Source organism: Tympanuchus pallidicinctus, unplaced genomic scaffold, assembly GCF_026119805.1.
Source record: "Tympanuchus pallidicinctus isolate F22 unplaced genomic scaffold, pur_lepc_1.0 scaffold3, whole genome shotgun sequence".
Lineage (NCBI taxonomy): Eukaryota > Metazoa > Chordata > Aves > Galliformes > Phasianidae > Tympanuchus > Tympanuchus pallidicinctus.
In genome coordinates, this window is record NW_026294747.1 from 45,090,291 (window position 1) to 45,107,436 (window position 17,146).

The following is a 17,146-nucleotide window of genomic DNA, read 5'->3' on the forward strand; positions in this document are numbered from 1 at the left end:
AATCCAGAAAGGTATGTTTCCTATTCTGCATCGTTTGCGTCTTGTTTGAGCTACCAAAACTGTGTTTACACAGAAAGGATAAGGGAGATTATTTTTGCAGTTGCAATCAAGATGATTTATATCCTGTGGTAGCGCAAAAGAAATCAAATCCAACAATTCCTACTCTTGCCATGTTTGCAATTGAACTACGTTTTGGAATCTATATTCTTGTAAAAATGCATACTCCTCCCAAATTGTCAATAACATTATGAATATTCTCTTACTGTCTACAAGCACTAGTGTGGGGGAGGATGGCCAATAAGTACCAGTAACAACAAGAGTTGTGCGAAACACATTGAAAATGCATGAGGTGATTTGATTTTGTAGTGAGGAATAGAGGAGCATTTACCATTCCTAAAGCATGAAAGCTGTTAGCCTTTAAGTTTAGTTAGAAAATAAGCACTTCCACACCATTCCCCTTACAGTTTCATGATGTTTAGTTCTGTATTTCTGGAGGCAGATTACTTGTCTGATTCTCAACTGTATTTTATCTCTGTTGCACTTTGATTATTCTCCTTTGCTCATACACTGCAAAGGGAATTGAAGTGTAGGGAGAGGAGCATAGTAAATATGAATCAGTTCTGCGCCCAGTAAGTTACTAATTCACTGGTCTAACACTTAGCTTCTTACATAGAAATAGGCCAGATAAATTGAATATTAAGAATAATATATAATTCAGCACAACTAGTTTAGAAAGCTTACCTTTCCACACATTAAGAAATTAAGTAACAAATAACCAACATGAAAATCTTAAGTTTATTATTTGTTGACTGGTATAAAAGTTTGGCTTCCTCATCCAAAATTAAAAGCCACTCTTTAGGTAGGTGAGAAAAAAATGCTCTTTATGAATTTGCTCTGTTTGATGAGATCTTCTCTACCAAAAAGTGGGTGCAGTTTCTGGGCATTAAAATGCAAAATAAGAACAAAATGGTAATCTGACAATATGCAGAGAGGAAGGTGTCTGATAATATACAGAGAGGAAAAGGACAAACTCACAGGTAACACTTTATGTACAGGAAGCCTGTCCATTTATTTCAAAACAGGAGATTTTATAAAATAAAGTGGAACTGTTCACTAGTAAATACTAATCTTATCACAGAGTAGCAGTTTCTAAAAACATTTTCTTTGCTATTGTACCAACTATACACAAGAATACATTTCTTTCTCACAAAAATTAGCTTTGAGCAACAAGTGCAAGCGTTCAATACATACCACTGATTGAAAGCATTTAGAAGAAATGTATTTTAAAATACACAAAAATGCATCTCCTTCAGCCTTTTGATACCAAACAAGCCCTCCTTGCATTTGTTCTCATTCAAATAACCTTCACTCCTTACCACTTGCCAAAGGGTAACGTTTTTTAAATATGACATCCCTCACTTACAAATGTCCCTAATTAACTCCTTAGCAAACTAGAACTTTACAGATTGTTTTAAATGAAGAACTTTAGTAAGAATGGTAAAATTGATCAGGGTAAAACAGGGTTGGTTTTGTTGTGGTTTTTTTTTTTTTTTTTTTTTTTTTTTGCTTTTTACACAGAAGAATAAAATAGCATGAAGTGGTATGGAAATTAAAACATCCTTCAATACAAAAGCAGAGGTTGAATTCTTTTGGCTGTAATAAAAAGATGTATTTGATTTACAATATTTAATTGTAAGTTATTCAGCATTAAAAAAAAAAAAAAAAAAAGTTGTTTCTCTACAAAACCAACAGCATGTAAGTTGAAAGTGAATTGAATGAAATTAGGCCAGTCATTTCTAAGTGAACACTGGCGATTATCTGTTATAGTCTAATGACAGCTGTGGATCAGAGCTGCACTGTATGAATGGTTCCTTGGGCACAGAGCAAATGAATTCTGTGAATTAAAGAGATTCCAGGAAGGCCCAATGAAAGTAATGAAACTACTTTGGCAGTAAAATATTACCTGACTTGAACACAGCCTTTCTTGGAATGTTATTTTTTACTATTTCTCACTGAGGTCGAATTAATTATTTTTATTGCCCCTTCTAACCTTTTCACGAGGAAAGAATTGTATTAATCACCCAGGGGCCAATTTTATGTTCCAGAGACATAAACTTAGACATTCCCCTCATGGTGAGAAAATAACACCGTTCTCATTTTCCATTATCAGCAGTAGCAGCTGTCTGAAAAGGAGTCATCAAAAGTGCCACTGAGGTGGAAGTGAGCTTTCCACGTCTCATATTCAGAGGAAGAAAGAAATGCTTTGCTGTTCCACAATTTCAGTTAAGATAACCCTGAAACAGACACGGCACTTGAGAATAAAAGGTTAATTTTTGTTGCCTTTTGTGAGCTATAGAGTAGTGTGTCAAGAGACGGACAGAGTAAGCAAGCTTTCCCATTCAGAATATGTCCTTTCCTACATCCCTTAAATGTGCATATAAATCCTGTCCTCTGGCATGCATAGCTCCACCATGGCAGAGTGTGGGGTAGCAGCTTGCACTCGTGCACACCCTGCTTACGTACAAAACTGGATTATAAACACTCATCAGTCAGATGTCTATAAATCAGCATCATCAGTGGCATGCGGCGGGGAAGAATTTGATGTTATTTACTTCAGAAAAAAAACTGCACAACATGGAAATACAGACACTTATGGATTTTTTTCCTTCTTTCAGGTTTACCATCTACTAGCCCAGTGGAAATTAGGGGGGTGACTTTTGTCAGGTCAGAGCTTTTGGCTGTGGAGGTTTGGGAACTTTCACAGGCACATTCTGACCTGTGACCTTACTCTGCATTCCAGCCACTTGTTTCCTGCTGCTGTCTTCTTAATCAAAACTGGTAGGGGATGGTAACTTCCTAGAAGAAGTAGGGGATTGGTCCTACATAATTTGTGCAACAAATGCGATGCATTTAAAGGGGTTAACTGAAGTCTGTGGCATTGTTTGTGGACCTAGCCCCAAGGCAATGCGTAGGCTTTGGCTACTTCTGGCCTATGTGATGGAAGTTAAGTCCCCTCAAGGCCAGATCCTGTAGGTGTGCTTAGCACACAGATGTGTCACACTGACTTTCACAGAAGTCGAGAACTGAACACATCACTGATGCATTCATTTTTGTGCTTGGTGAGAAGGGACTCCCAAGTACTTAAAGCTACATGTGGGTGATAATGCACTAATTATCTTCTTAGATGGTTGAATATGAGAGCACATACACTGGGCAAATTCCTCTTCTAAAAGCTCTGATTATGTGAGGATGGGTACCAAAAGCTCCGAAAAAAAAAATAAAATAATAATAATAATAAAAAACCCAGGGCCCCAGTAAATTCATAGCTCACTACTTTGATAAAGAAATCATAGTGACTATCATCAGAAGATGTAAAGGAAATAAGTGGGTTGAACACCAAATATTAACATGTTGAAATTTCAGCCTCAGGAAGTTTTAATGGAAGAAAGAAGCTTCATCACTCAGTGTAATTTGCAACTTATGAAAGTTAACATCACAAAATGATAAATAGCTATGCAGCTCTAAGATCACGCAGTTGCATTCAAATCATTTCCCACGTCTTTCAAGTCTACTGCTCAGCAAGAGATCTTCCTCTGTTTCCAAATGGATGCTCCAACTGATGCATAGCTCAATGTTCATTCTTGTGAGTCATAATTAATAAATAATCATATCACATACACATAGTTTTACAGGTATTCTTAAAATGGTTTTACAGTTCTATTAAATATATAGATAAAATAATCACCGCTATATAAAAAAACATCTTTTTAAAACAGCTGAACTCTGAAGCTTTGCATAAAATTCTGTAGACACATTCATTATAATCTAGAAACTCAATTAAAATACATTTTAGAGCTCAATCTATCAAAAATATTCACGGCATTGAAAAAGTGATTGTCTTCTTTTCTTTTCTTTTTCTTTTATAACTGCAAACTGTACTTGCCCTGATCATTTCCTACAACCTGGCAAAGGCTGCATTCATTTCAGTTTGTAGATGAAGTGATTGCTTAACTCATTTCTTCAGCTGTAAGACATCTGCCCCATAACCGTTTAGCAGGCTTTGGTCTTTAATACTAAACCATTTCTCGCACTTTCTATAAAATTGCAATGAAACACTTTGCAGTTAAGTTACACAACAGCAGTACCATTGAAACATCCTGTTACAGCTGTTTTGCAGCCTGTGATGGTGCTTCTCTGAACACCAAACACCCTTTTATCCAGTAATCTACAAGCACTTCCCAACACTTACTCTTCACAGTACCTTACCATGCGTACACTTGCTCATCAAGAGCTGGTTTTATAAATGGTCTTAACAGATCAGTACCCATATATATCTGAATTCTGCTACTAAATCAAAGTATCAAATGAGGTCACTTCAAGCTTAGCACTTAAAAATCCAGGCCTTTTTTCAGGAAAAACCTCCATATTCAGACTGTGCACATATCTATTGGTGAGATAAAAATGGCCCACCAGCCTTTAAAATCTCAGATGCCTTGAGACAGTCTTTGAGTCAGCACATTAGAAAACCCTTTGCTGCAATGAACGCTTCACAGTCAGGCTTTTACAATGTAAGCTAAGAATGGCACACAAGGACCAAAAAGGAGCAACATTTACAGAACAGAGAGGGCACTTGAGGGATTAGATTCATTTTCAGTGGGGGGAGCTGCTGCTCATGCAGTTGTCCTTTTTTTTTATTTTCTTTTTTCTTTTTCAGTTCTAGATAATGGCAGAACTCCTTGAGAGTTCAGTCTGTTTCCATAGTCAGCTGACCACAGCAGTACTATTTGTAACTCTTCTACTCTGGACATTCTTACCCACAGAATGGCTGAATAAGCTAGACTGCTTCTGTTAGAGTAAAAAATCAAACAAACAAACAAACAAAAACAAACCGGGCAAATCCAAATGTGGAAAGCAGCCAAATACCAAGTATCATGGATTTATTTAGTATTATTTTCACCAACTTTAGAAAGTAGAAGCAACCTCCATCTTTTCTCAGGCCAGGCTGGAAAGCATACATTAGCTTAAAGATTGGATGAAGTGATCAAGACAATTGCTGCATGCTCTCTGAGATTTAAACTGCTCATTTTGCTGCCTGAGCCACTGACTATTAGCAAGAGGGAAGAAAAAAATGATGAGTTTTCTCCTTCTTGGAAGTTAATAGCCCACTCTTCCATTCTTTATGGATGCCAGTGGCTTAGGTGAGACATCCAAAGATCTCCTTCCAATTCATTTTCTTAGGAGAGAGAAGACAAAATGGAAATGATTCTCCTTGACTGAACTCTGATAGTGGTAAAATTCTCCAAAAAGACTGTAATTGAACTCCAGATAATCTCCATTGATAACTAAGAAATTATTGCAATTGAACTGAAGAATTCTCTTTCATCCTGTAGTGCACTGGTACCCTTCCTCTGGCTGAAAAACTAAATCAAATACCCTGAAGTGATTGCTGATGTGGCTAAAAGTTAAGAGGTAGAAATGGCTTAACTATGTCTGTGCACAGAAGTCTATCCAGTTAAACTAGAGAGTAAACAAAGGCTGTCAGCATTTATCTATATTGAGTCTTACACTCGTCATTGATTTATACACTTAAAGAATATTTCTAACTCTTTCATAACAATGCACTTGTGCTTCAACAGTAGCCTTAGAAGTTAGACTACCTGTCATATTTTGTATCTTTAAAAGACAAAAATGATCACATGATCTGGTAAATAAAAGCATCAGAAAAAAGGAATCAGATGCTGTCTCAGAACAGAAATACTTTCTCACAGTATTAAAAATAAACAAACAAAAACCACCTATCTGTTCCTGATCTTTCTCAAAGATTGCCACCATCAGTAACATACAAAGTGTATTTCTTCAGGTACTCTGTACAGAAATATCCGGATTAAGATTTCTCACATGATCCCTCACTGCTCCACACCCAATTTGTTCTTGCAATTTAAGCATAACAGGTTTTGAGTAAAAATGAATTTACATCCTAAAAAAACAATCTTCCCTCCACAAATAACCCTCCACCTGATTTTGCTGCTCCACTGGATTGCCACTAGGATTATAGTTAAATTCCTGCAGCGAGAATGTCTCAACTCCAACTCGGCTCTACCTCCACCTCTCTCAAAGAACTCCATGGAAAAAGAGCATTTCAAGCCTTGCTCTTTCAGGAGGGCCAGATTAACGGGCAAGCCAACAACAAGTCTTCCACTGGTGTTGAACCTTTCACAGGTAAATGAAGCCAGAAGAATAATTTTTGATGATTAGAGCTCTGAATTGTTCATAGTTCTACTGATAATCATCCATTTTTATTTAGCATCTTATAAAGCAAGGCACAAATGTACAAAATTGCAGCTACTGAATCAGGTCATTTTTATATATATTTACACAACTGTCGTATTATAAAATGTGCTTAGACATTGTCATAGCACAACAATAGAGGAACTGATGAGAACCTGATAGTAAATACAAATACCAGGTCCTATATTTCTGCTTGTGCTTCACCTGAAATAACATACTTATATGTAGATACACAAAGCAATCAAGCTACCGTCTTTTATTTGTACACACCTCACAGAGATCACACTTTGAAGCTAAAAAGCTGTGGAAGGACTAAAAGGCAGTAGACAAGCACCCAGAGGAAAATGATGAAGTAGAATAGCTCTGATTGCTCAATGCTTGGAGTCTGGCAAGGAGGTGCTGCAGTCTCATGCGTTTCCACGTCCTTTTTCATCCTAAAAATAAGAGAGAATTTGTCAAGAGGCAGGAAAAACTGTAAACATTTACATTAAAGATCAGAGAGCATTCTAATAGACAGCAGTTTGATCAGCTCTTTCAACCTACTTGGTTGCAACCCAAGCTACGCTATAGGATGCATAATGAGCTCTAGCAGGTGTTCCTAAGGACTCTAAAAACTGCAATTAATACTCTGAAGACTTGGACAGGATCTCAGGTGGTTAAAATACATGCAGAAATAGTTCGTTTGACATAAGCTGATTTTCATTGGTCAAAAAGATACTTTTTTATTTTTTAACTTTCAGAGCAATAAACATGGCTTTGAGCAACAATTGTATCACCTTTATTTATACCTCAAGTATTTTATTTATATGATATAAGTATCAGACTTGACATACTGATTCCAAACCAGCTACTCTTGGAGTTTATCATGTCAGATACATAGAAGGGTAAACAAGTTGCCCTACACTTTAGGAAACAAACGAACAACTCAGGTTGTTAGTTTGCAGGATAACTCTAGAATTACAACCTCCGTTTTTTTTTTTTCTGGCTTGGGCATTCCCCTCTCTCAATTAATGTACTGAATATATACATATGAATATTACACAAAACGTGCTCAATAGCAGCAGTCTGCAAGCAAGCAGTGGTTATAGATTGCTGTGACAGCTATTCACATATATATTTTAATGGAAGCATTTGCTATTCTGCGTGCTTTTTACAGCTAAAAGCAGCCATCATTTTAACTAGAAATTGAAGGTGGTACTAATTCAGTACCAATCAAGAGGAAAAACGTAATCAAGTGAGGGAGGTAATGCTTATTTCTTAAATAGATATGTAGAAACTCCTACTGAAGGGATACACATTTTGAGTTCAGGATCCACCACAGCACTGTAAGCCCAAACTAAACATACACACTCAAGTTGTAGAAGCTCACAGGTGCTCTAGGAGAGGCAAGAGTTCTGTTAAGCACTGCCTTAACAGAACACTTAAGCACTGATGGTGCTAAACACTGTCTTGATAGGCTTCTAAACTTGGAAAGAGCCAGCAATGCCAGAGGCCTCACACAGAAAGTCCTCCCACTCTGTTCTTGGTTTGAAATATCCACTATGTGGGGAAAGAGTTCACAGTCTTGCTTAGACAGATAAGCCTTTCCTCTCAAGTCAAGAAAAGACATTTTTAGTTAAAGAGAGAGATCAAGCAACAAAGAAGTTTCGTCTCTTACACCTATGGGAAATACTGACCCTGAGCTAGTACATAAGATGTACCATTGGTCTATTACTACTGTTAATTTTTATTTCCCTTTGTAACACTGACAAATTACTTAGAAGTTATAGATTCCTTGCACAAGATTTTGTCTGAAGAACTACTCACCCAGTGATAAAGAGATTTTCACCCATTTCCGTCATCTTCTGATCCTTTTTACCAGAGGTTTCCTTAAAGAAACAAGTAACAAAAAATAGATGATATAAAAAGAAAATAAAATTCAGTCTCTCATACACCGGTAGCTGTGCGTGCATTCTTTGCAAAGTACGTCTAATGTTTACTCAAATAAAATGAAAGCGTGCTCCTAAATTTATCCCACACCCATGCATCCCCCATCACAGTCTGGTACATAATCAGAAACGCCAAGAACTCTCCTCATTCATACAACTTTCTGTGTGAAACATTGGTTTCCCTGAATATTGTCAGCAACTTTTCTTTACAAATCAAAGAAGGCCCACATTTTATTTTGTGCTGAAAAGCCACATTCCTACCCTTGCTTAGCAGGCCCAAACTGCTGTTGCTGTCCCTTATGAGTTAAAAAAGAAAAAGAATCCAGAGCTCAGATGTATAGTGTGCTTGCAGGAAATCAATATGAATTACATCTGTGATAAAGGATGCAGTTTCACATTACAATTAAGCGTCCTCAAGGGCTAGCTGCTGTTACTCAGAGAACCTACTACATCACTGCTACAAAAGAAGTGGCAAAGAGCCTCTTTGGTAAAAAGTGCATCCAAAAGACACTCCACATGTTTGCAAGGCTCTGACCAGGATGCTCACATGCATACAAAAAATGCATAAACTAAAAGAAATCGGATCTGCAGATAAAGGAAGCTTCAAAGAAGTGAAGTGTTTCAGCTATACAGTGATGAGTAAACCTCAAAGTTAGAGAATATTTAGTTGGATTATTAAATAATACTTTGTGGGCTTTTCCAAGGATCAGTAAGATGTCATTTCATTTATTTGGAAGAGTTCAAGAACAGTTTAAATTGTTATAGAATAAAGCACTAAAATGCTTAGAAAACATTGGGCTTTTGTGTTATCACAGAATATAGAAAGCAGAGCCTTTGCAGAGCCTTTGACAGTATTTGAACTTCTGGAATTCAGGAGAAATCATGAAACAGTGATAGAAAGGTCAATTTCGACAAACTTACCATCTCAGAAGAATCAGGAAACCTTCTTCGGAGAAAGATGCTGGAATCATTGCCACAAGTTCTGGAACATACATAAAAGCAAAGTGTTTTAATTCATAAAGATTTACTTTGAATTCACTGCAATTATGCACACTAGTTTTAGTTACACAAAAATACAAATGTGTCATTGTGTGTTTTAGAATATGGATTTGAATTTATTGTTAACATTACAAGGACTAACTTTGGGAAACTTTAAATTGTTGTTGTTGTTGTCGTTTTTTAATAAAAAAATCCAAATGCTCAAATTTGAATTTTTTTTTCTTTGAAAACATTATCTAATATATTATTTGCACCTTTTACATCCCCTAGATTTACGCAAGTCTTATAGCAAGTGAGATTTTATGGTTGTGTAGTTAAAAAAGAATTGATAAGTGACAGGGAACACAAGCCTGACAAAGGAGGTAATGCTTTCATCTAAAATTAAAATGCACTGGGACTCCAGTTGGTTTTGTGTAGCAAAGTTTGTACAGCAAAGTCAAATCACGCCCCACTTGCACCCAATTACTTGATATATTTAAGAGAAACACAGAAAGAAGCCAGTGAGTCCTAGAAGTAGTCCACAAGAAATATTAGATGGTAATGACATACTTCAGAAGTGCAGTGCCCTTTAGAAGTGCATCATTCCTATCAGTTAGATACATTTCAGACAATGTCAATGCAAAATACCTGGTCAATTCCTGGCTATTAGCAATTTCTTCCAGTTCATCATCTAACAGTGTAGTATGCCCAACTTCTGAGATCTGTAAGTCTTCTGCTTCCATCGTATTTTCCTTTTTTTCCTGCCCATTAGTACTTTCTTCCAGTCTTATTCCCACTGTTGCAAAGTCATCCAGATTGTCTCCTATGGCCTGTTGAAAATAAGAAATGTTTTGCATCAGACAAGACTGGTTCCCCAACCTCTTAAATACCTCAGTGGTGTAACTTACTCAGATGCTACATTACATGCTGTATGAGATTGAGAGTGTTACTAAAGAGGAAAAAAACCACAAATTTTGAAAATAATTTCAGATACCTTGAACTGTAAAGTATCATCAGTCCAGCTTACATGCAATTAGTTGGTAGTTCTTTAAACATAAGAAATTATGACATGACTCAGCTCTCTCAAGTAATGCACTATGATTTTCTTTTTTTTTTAAATCTGTTTCCAATTAGCCTGTTGGAGATAACAGCAATTTGACTTCATTGTCCTAATAAATTAGGACCAAACCAAGTTTAAGTAACAGAGTAATGTTCGAGTACTTAAATGGATATTCATTCCAGACAACACTGTCACTACTATGCTAGAAAATGTGTAAGGCAATTCAAAATCAGTGTTTCTAAGAAGATATACAATTTTGCCTAAATACAAAACACAGAATTATTACCAGAAATTGCCTTTCTTTCTCCTCCAGTTTAGGTAAGCCTGCACTTTATTCACATGACTTAACCTACTCAAATTGGTTTGTTTTCACAGACAAACTTATCTAGATTTGGAAAAAAAAAAAAAATCCTTTATCTTTATCTTTTCTATATCAACAATATTGCTTCCTGTTCATTTCATTAAAACTTATTTTAAACACTCTGTCATAATCTGCCTAGGAGCTACAAAGGGTCTTCAAAATACTTTAAAACATGAGTAAAATTCAAATTTCTGCAGTATTATTACTGCTCAGTCTCTCTTGTTAATGCCAGATCTTTTCAGGGATCTGCAATTCCATTCTTTCCAGTAGAGGGCTGTGGCAAACAGCATTAACAAGGCAGAAAACCAAGTACATGTCATCTATTTCTCCAAATGGCAAGCAAAGCGAAAGGAAATCCTTGAATTCAGGCACTAACCCCCATACATATGTAAAGAAATACAGCAAAAAAAGTTAAATACCTCAGGATGCTGTAGAATTATGGAATCTTCATTGCCGGTGGCTTTTTGGCTGTCTATTTCAATTTCTATCTCTCCTATTAGTAATGGCAGTTCTTTTTCATAGAAAGAACTGCTATGACTGTTTATATCTACTGTTTCCTCCTCTCCATTCTCAGTACCCATTTCCAATGAAGGGACATCATCATTATTCCCTAAGCCTGGCTCTGGAGCATCTTCCTTGTAGCCCTGTGTCGGTATCCCTTTCTCATGTAAAATATCTGTTACTGTTTCAGAAAAAGATTTGTCATTTTGAGTATCGTATCTTTCAAGACAAGGCTCAACATAAGCATCCAAAACCGCTGATATGGGAACGTTATAATGTGGATAATAGAACAGATCATGGGGTATTACAGACACTTTCGAAGAACTGAGTAGCACTTCTGCTGAAGACTCATCTTCATCACAACTGTCTGAGTCTTCTCCATTATTGGGTCCATCTGAGAGAGAGTCATCAGATGTTTCTAGCAGCGTAGATATTTCTTGGCTTTTGAGATTAGAACCATTCAATGAACAATGGTTATTTTCTGTTGTCTCCAGAACAGGCGATTGCTTTGTATGTTCATTTTCTGGCTGTTTCAGCACTTCCTCATTTAGAAGGTGAAGAACATACTTATGTGTATCTTCTTGTTTAGAAGTAACTTCTGGTAAAATAATTGAATTTTGGGAATTGCTCTCTTCTACTCTATTTATAGATTCATCTGTAAGTATACCTGAAGTCCAAGACAATGGACTTAAAGAAGAAGTATTGGCTGAAAGGCTCTTTGTTTCATTGTCGTATTCAGTATAGGTTTCTTTTGTTAATTCTTCAGAATTGTCTTCAAAAGAGTCAACGGAATTTTTCTGATCTGTCAGAACAGCTGGAGAAAGGTCATCACTCTGTTTCAGTGGATCATCAGATATGCCACTATCACCTGGCACCAACTTATCACTAAGAACTTCCCAGGAGGAATTTGATTCATAACTGACAGATCCTGTGATTTTCAGTGAAGTCGGCCTTTGTGGCTCATCTTCAGAGATTTCCTGAGAATCGCCTAACACTTGACTCAATTTGCCATTACATGCTTCAGGAACAGTTTCTGACAGAATTCTCTCAGGGGTATCATGAATATGAACCTTTGGAGGAGCGGGGTGACTCCTTTCATGATTAACAGTGTACATATTTTTGTCACTTTCCCTTAAAATCAAGATTTTGCTTTCCTTTTCTGAAGGCGTGTCTTTGATGTGAACATATGTAGATTCAATTGGAAGCTCCTTCTCAGGATCTGTAAAGTCTTCCTATAAGTAACAATACACCATTAAAAAACAAATCGTGCCTCACAGATCATTTTACTTCTCCCAAGTGATACAGAAACTAACCCACTGCCCCCTTAATTTGCGAATGGCCAATTAATTACTAACGTATTTTAAAAGTAGGCAAATCAATTTGGCAAGTTAAGAGAGTTGAACAAAGCCACTTGTACAGGAAGATTAGAATGGAGACAAGCCTCCTGCTGGTTCTTAGTATTTTTGTCACTCCCTGCTGCATTTGTGGAAACAATTGACTTCGGTTTTTTGACTCAATCCCAAAACCTGGCAGTAAAGTAAACCTAACAAGTGCACTAAATCTACCATGAAACATAGTAATCTACTAGATTATTCAGTTCCAATGGACTGTATTAACAATAAATAAATAAATAGGTAGGCTCTTTTTTTGCCATTAAAATGCCCAAAAGTCTTAAGACTGACAAATATTAATGACAAACTAATTTAATAATCATGATTAGACTATCATAACAATTTTAATTCCAGTGATTTTAGTAATTTCCACCAATTTCATAAGCTATGGAACAAAATAACACTTGGAACTTTCAGTCACTAAATGAGAAGGAATGGCTCTCATGTAGGAATCATGACTTATGTGCATGCAATCAAGCACAAAAAAATTATCTACATACTCAAGGGTCACTAAATTCCTTGGAAACTCTTTCAGATCAAAAAGACTGTGCTAAACCAGGTTTGTCAAGCACCCTTTTTCATCTTAGGCAGGTCTTTTCCCAAAGTCCAAGGACTTCTCATTTCCCCTCCAGTTTAAAGTCTCTTATTGTTTAGCTACATTTTAAATTTATCTTCTTTTTGTCCAAAGGACCTTTGTCAGTCCCTGCCGAGGACTGCTCCTCAATTCTTTGCTTTTGATTTTCGTTAAAGCCCCAGCCCTTAAGCTGTAATGTATATTATGCTTACACATGAGGGCCTTTGACAGCTTTATTGACAAGATTCAGCCTGTAATGTCTTGTATCTGATACAATACCTGCTAAATTCAAATTGATTGCGACCCTCATACTTGAGAAGTTTGAATTCAGAATCAAATTGAAGGTCAAATAATCATAGATGAATGGATAAACTTCACTTTATTCTGAAATAATGATGGCAAAGTAGCAGAGCCTATGTAAACATTTCTGACCTTTGAAAGCTATAATTGGACGTAAATGTTTAAATGCAGAGTTGTATCTGAAGCAGCTGAGCAATCTGCAGTGAAATCTCACTTGACTGGACTTAACAAGGCCGAGAAAAATTACAACAGAGTTTGTGGCTTATTTTAAACAGCTCAGAAAGAAACCTAGAAGATAAACACAACACCTGTCCTTATTAATTACAGCAAAGCAAGGGATATGGCATAAGAATAAACACTTACTCCCTCCAGCTCTGGGAAATGTTCAAGGAACTGGGCCACATAGGTCACAATGGACTGCTCATCAGGGGATTCCACCATTATATCTGTGGGGGAAGGCGTACAGCACGTCAGCACACATGGCCTGAAAGCAGTTTCGCAGAGGCACAGGCTGCCAGACAGTTATCTGCCTTTATCACAGAATCACAGAATCACAGAATTGTAGGGGTTGGAAGGGACCTCCGGGGATCATCGAGTCCAACCCCCTTGCCAAAGCAGGTTCCCTACAGCAGGTCGCACAGGTAGGCATCCAGGCAGGTCTTGAACATCTCCAGAGAAGGAGACTCCACCACCTCCCTGGGCAGCCTGTTCCAGTGCTCCGTCACCCTCACTGTAAAGAAGTTCTTGCGCATGTTTGTGCAATGACGAGCAGCAACACTTTTCTTTTGCTGACAGATTAGAGATGGTAGAATCCTTTTCACTGTTTACAGTATAAAGAATTCTCAACATCTTGTTCACATTAATTTTTTTTTCCTGTTTCCAAACACATACTGAACCCTGACCAAGGTCACTTTTCATCCACCTGGAAAGTGTAATTTACAGCATATATATGTTGCTATGACTTGACAGCGATCTTGTTGAGTGACAGCACACAGATATATTTTTAGCAGAACCTATTCTTCTAACAGGTGACACATAAAGCACAGTTTGGTTGTTTGTGCTTTCAATCATAAACTCAAGGCTTAACACCCGCGTAATAGAGTTCAGCAGAAAGCATGGTAAGAATCAGCTCCACTTGTAAACATATGTTTATCTGTACACATATATATATTTTTGCAAACACGTATTTATATATACATACTATATACATGAATTATAGAAGAGTAACTGGGAAATGCAAACACACTTGAATAGGTCTCCACCCATTTTCCTGGTGTGGTGACTCACACAATTCATCCTGAAGTGATATTTTGCCTCCATGGACTGCAGGCATTACGAAATGCTGCTACTGCATTGAGACATCTCTCCACTCAGCAGGACAGTGATTAATGCCCACTAGCAATATTGATGTCATGTACCATCTAATCACTAACCTGGACCAATGCACATAGCTAAAATTATGGTAAGGTATCTGGACAAGCGTGACTGGAACCACTTGACTACCAGCCAGTGACCAAATCTTTTTTCATATCAATGAGTACCACACACCAATCACATCAATAATCCAATCTCTGGGAGGCTTGCGGCAGGTATGCCAATGCAATATTAATGTACTCATGGTAGTCTGAATGTTACCCAATAATGCTGATGTAAATGTTTTACCTTCTGGCTCTAGAAGCCTAGGAACACCCAGCTTGTTTTGTGCAATGCTAAAAGCATCCTCCAAGTTTTCTCGTGCTGATTTTTCCAGTGCATGCTTCATGTCTACCAAAGTGGAGTCTATTGCTTTTATGATAGCTAAGAAGGCAAGGCCGCTCCTCCAGCTGCTGGCAAAGTCCTGAACTGCAACACCGTATCTAAACAGAATCACATACAGTTTACATGGCAGTTGTGTTAAAAATCCAAAGTAAAGCATCACCATTTTCAAAGATTCTTGAAAGTTGCACAAGTCACAGCGTCAATCAAAAGGCACAAAATACTTCAATGAGACACAAGAATTCATAGACTGGGTCAGTGCAGTCAAGAACTGATACCAACCTGCTCATAGGAAGCAGCTAGTGAAAACAAAGCCCTCAAGTACTCAGCAACCACATTTAACATTCACAAAACCAAATGCCTGTGCGATTCCCACGTCTGCTGTGTTCCAGCACTCTCATGCCACAGCTTGGGATGACTGCCAACACCCTAAGTACTTAAAAAACATAAGCATAAATGACTCACTTTCCTGTGTATTTGGCCTTTGATAGCAGAAAATTGCACTTTGCCTAATGCAAATAGCACCAGTATACATATAGATCACAGGTGTGTTAGGAAAAACAAATTTGCAACGAAACGCTGCCCCAGAATAGAAAATCCTGCACAAGTCATTGGTGAAGACAACTATAATGACACTATTACACTTCTAATAGCTCAGTTGCAAAGAGCAATTTTCTCCATTAAATGTTTCAATTTGTACTCCTTGACTAGGATAAGAAGTCTAAGACCTTAATTTTTCTCATTCTCTTTGTGCCTCCTCCTTGTTAATGTAATTATCAGCATTACCTTGAGAGTAAAACTGTGCTTCCTATGTGGTCTGCATTAGCAGCAATTAACTAGGGATCTCAATGGAGCAAGTTTATCTGCACAACAAGCACAATTACCTCCACTGGAGATAATCAAGGGATGAGGTCCACAGGACCAAACACTTAAGATGTAAATTTCTATCTTCAGCTCTCTATATAGAACATCTATGCTCACATGTAGGTTTGGACAAACAAAGCTATCAACAGACAAAAATGATGAATATACAGCTATCCTACATTTATTAGTAAGTTTGACCCATGCCCTCTTTTATCTCTGGCAATCATCTTTTCTGATAATATCATATGTAAAATATATGCCAAGCATTTATATGCGCACTGGATATCTTACACTGAAAAACTTGACAGCAATTCTACCTGGAGTTAATGATCAAAATGTTTTGGTGAAAGAATTGCTTTTTTATTACAGAGCAGAGAGATATGTTGATCAATGGAACTGGAGAATACAAATTTAATGTATTCTCAGGAAACAACCTAAGATTTGACCAGTTTTCATAGGAAAAACAAAGCTTCTAACACAAATTCTATTCTAGGCACTCTACAGCACACAGAGAAACTCCCTCAGGACTGCTGCTTAATTTAAAAGGCTGTTTGTTGTTAAAGTCTTTCACTATGGGTTTTTTCCCCTTCTATATTTCAACCTTTATTTACGCCTACCCTTTAATTAGTAAAAGATATCTAATAGACTGCGCAGAAGTTGCAGGGAGGGGGAAGAGGGAACAATCCTATTTTAAATAGTGCCAAACAGATTAGCGCAAGTTAACATTTAACATCAAGCCACGAAGCAACACAGCCTGCTTCAAGGTCAGATGGTTGCTTTAGACACATGTGCAATGATACGTCTACCTGTAGGTCTCTTATGCCTGCAGACTTTAAAAGCCAGAAGAACCCACTGTCAGGGTGGCACATTAGGAAAGAGAGATGAGTTTTCGCTTGAACAGGACAGGCAGGACACAGTTTTTATGACAGCTTGTTTGCTTACTTTCTGGTTTTCCTCTGAACCCAGAATAAAAGGGCTCTGATGGCTTTTCGCTGATCCTTCACTGTGACAGACATGCTTCTTTCTACGTTAGGAGTGCTGGGGTATGATGTGTCCGACTCCGGCCCGCTGGGCCCAGAAGAGAGGCTGGACGAGGAGGAGTTCCTGTTGAGGTTGCCTGTCAGCTCTTTAATCTGTAGTAAAAAG

The 17,146-nt window shown here is 37.4% G+C and overlaps 1 protein-coding gene across 1 annotated transcript in view; it reads right to left on the minus strand.

Moving 5' to 3' along the window:
* Positions 1-1,527: 1,527 nt before the first annotated feature.
* CLMN (calmin) overlaps positions 1,528-17,146 on the minus strand; it is a 71,805-nt gene continuing 56,186 nt past the window's right edge. The window contains exons 6-13 of the mRNA XM_052692510.1: positions 16,943-17,133; positions 15,044-15,237; positions 13,745-13,827; positions 11,035-12,348; positions 9,843-10,024; positions 9,138-9,198; positions 8,095-8,156; positions 1,528-6,722 (exon numbers count right to left, since the gene is read on the minus strand). Coding sequence (XP_052548470.1) covers positions 6,569-6,722; positions 8,095-8,156; positions 9,138-9,198; positions 9,843-10,024; positions 11,035-12,348; positions 13,745-13,827; positions 15,044-15,237; positions 16,943-17,133 — 2,241 coding nt within the window. The 3' untranslated portion in view covers positions 1,528-6,568. The remainder of the gene's footprint in view (positions 6,723-8,094; positions 8,157-9,137; positions 9,199-9,842; positions 10,025-11,034; positions 12,349-13,744; positions 13,828-15,043; positions 15,238-16,942; positions 17,134-17,146) is intronic.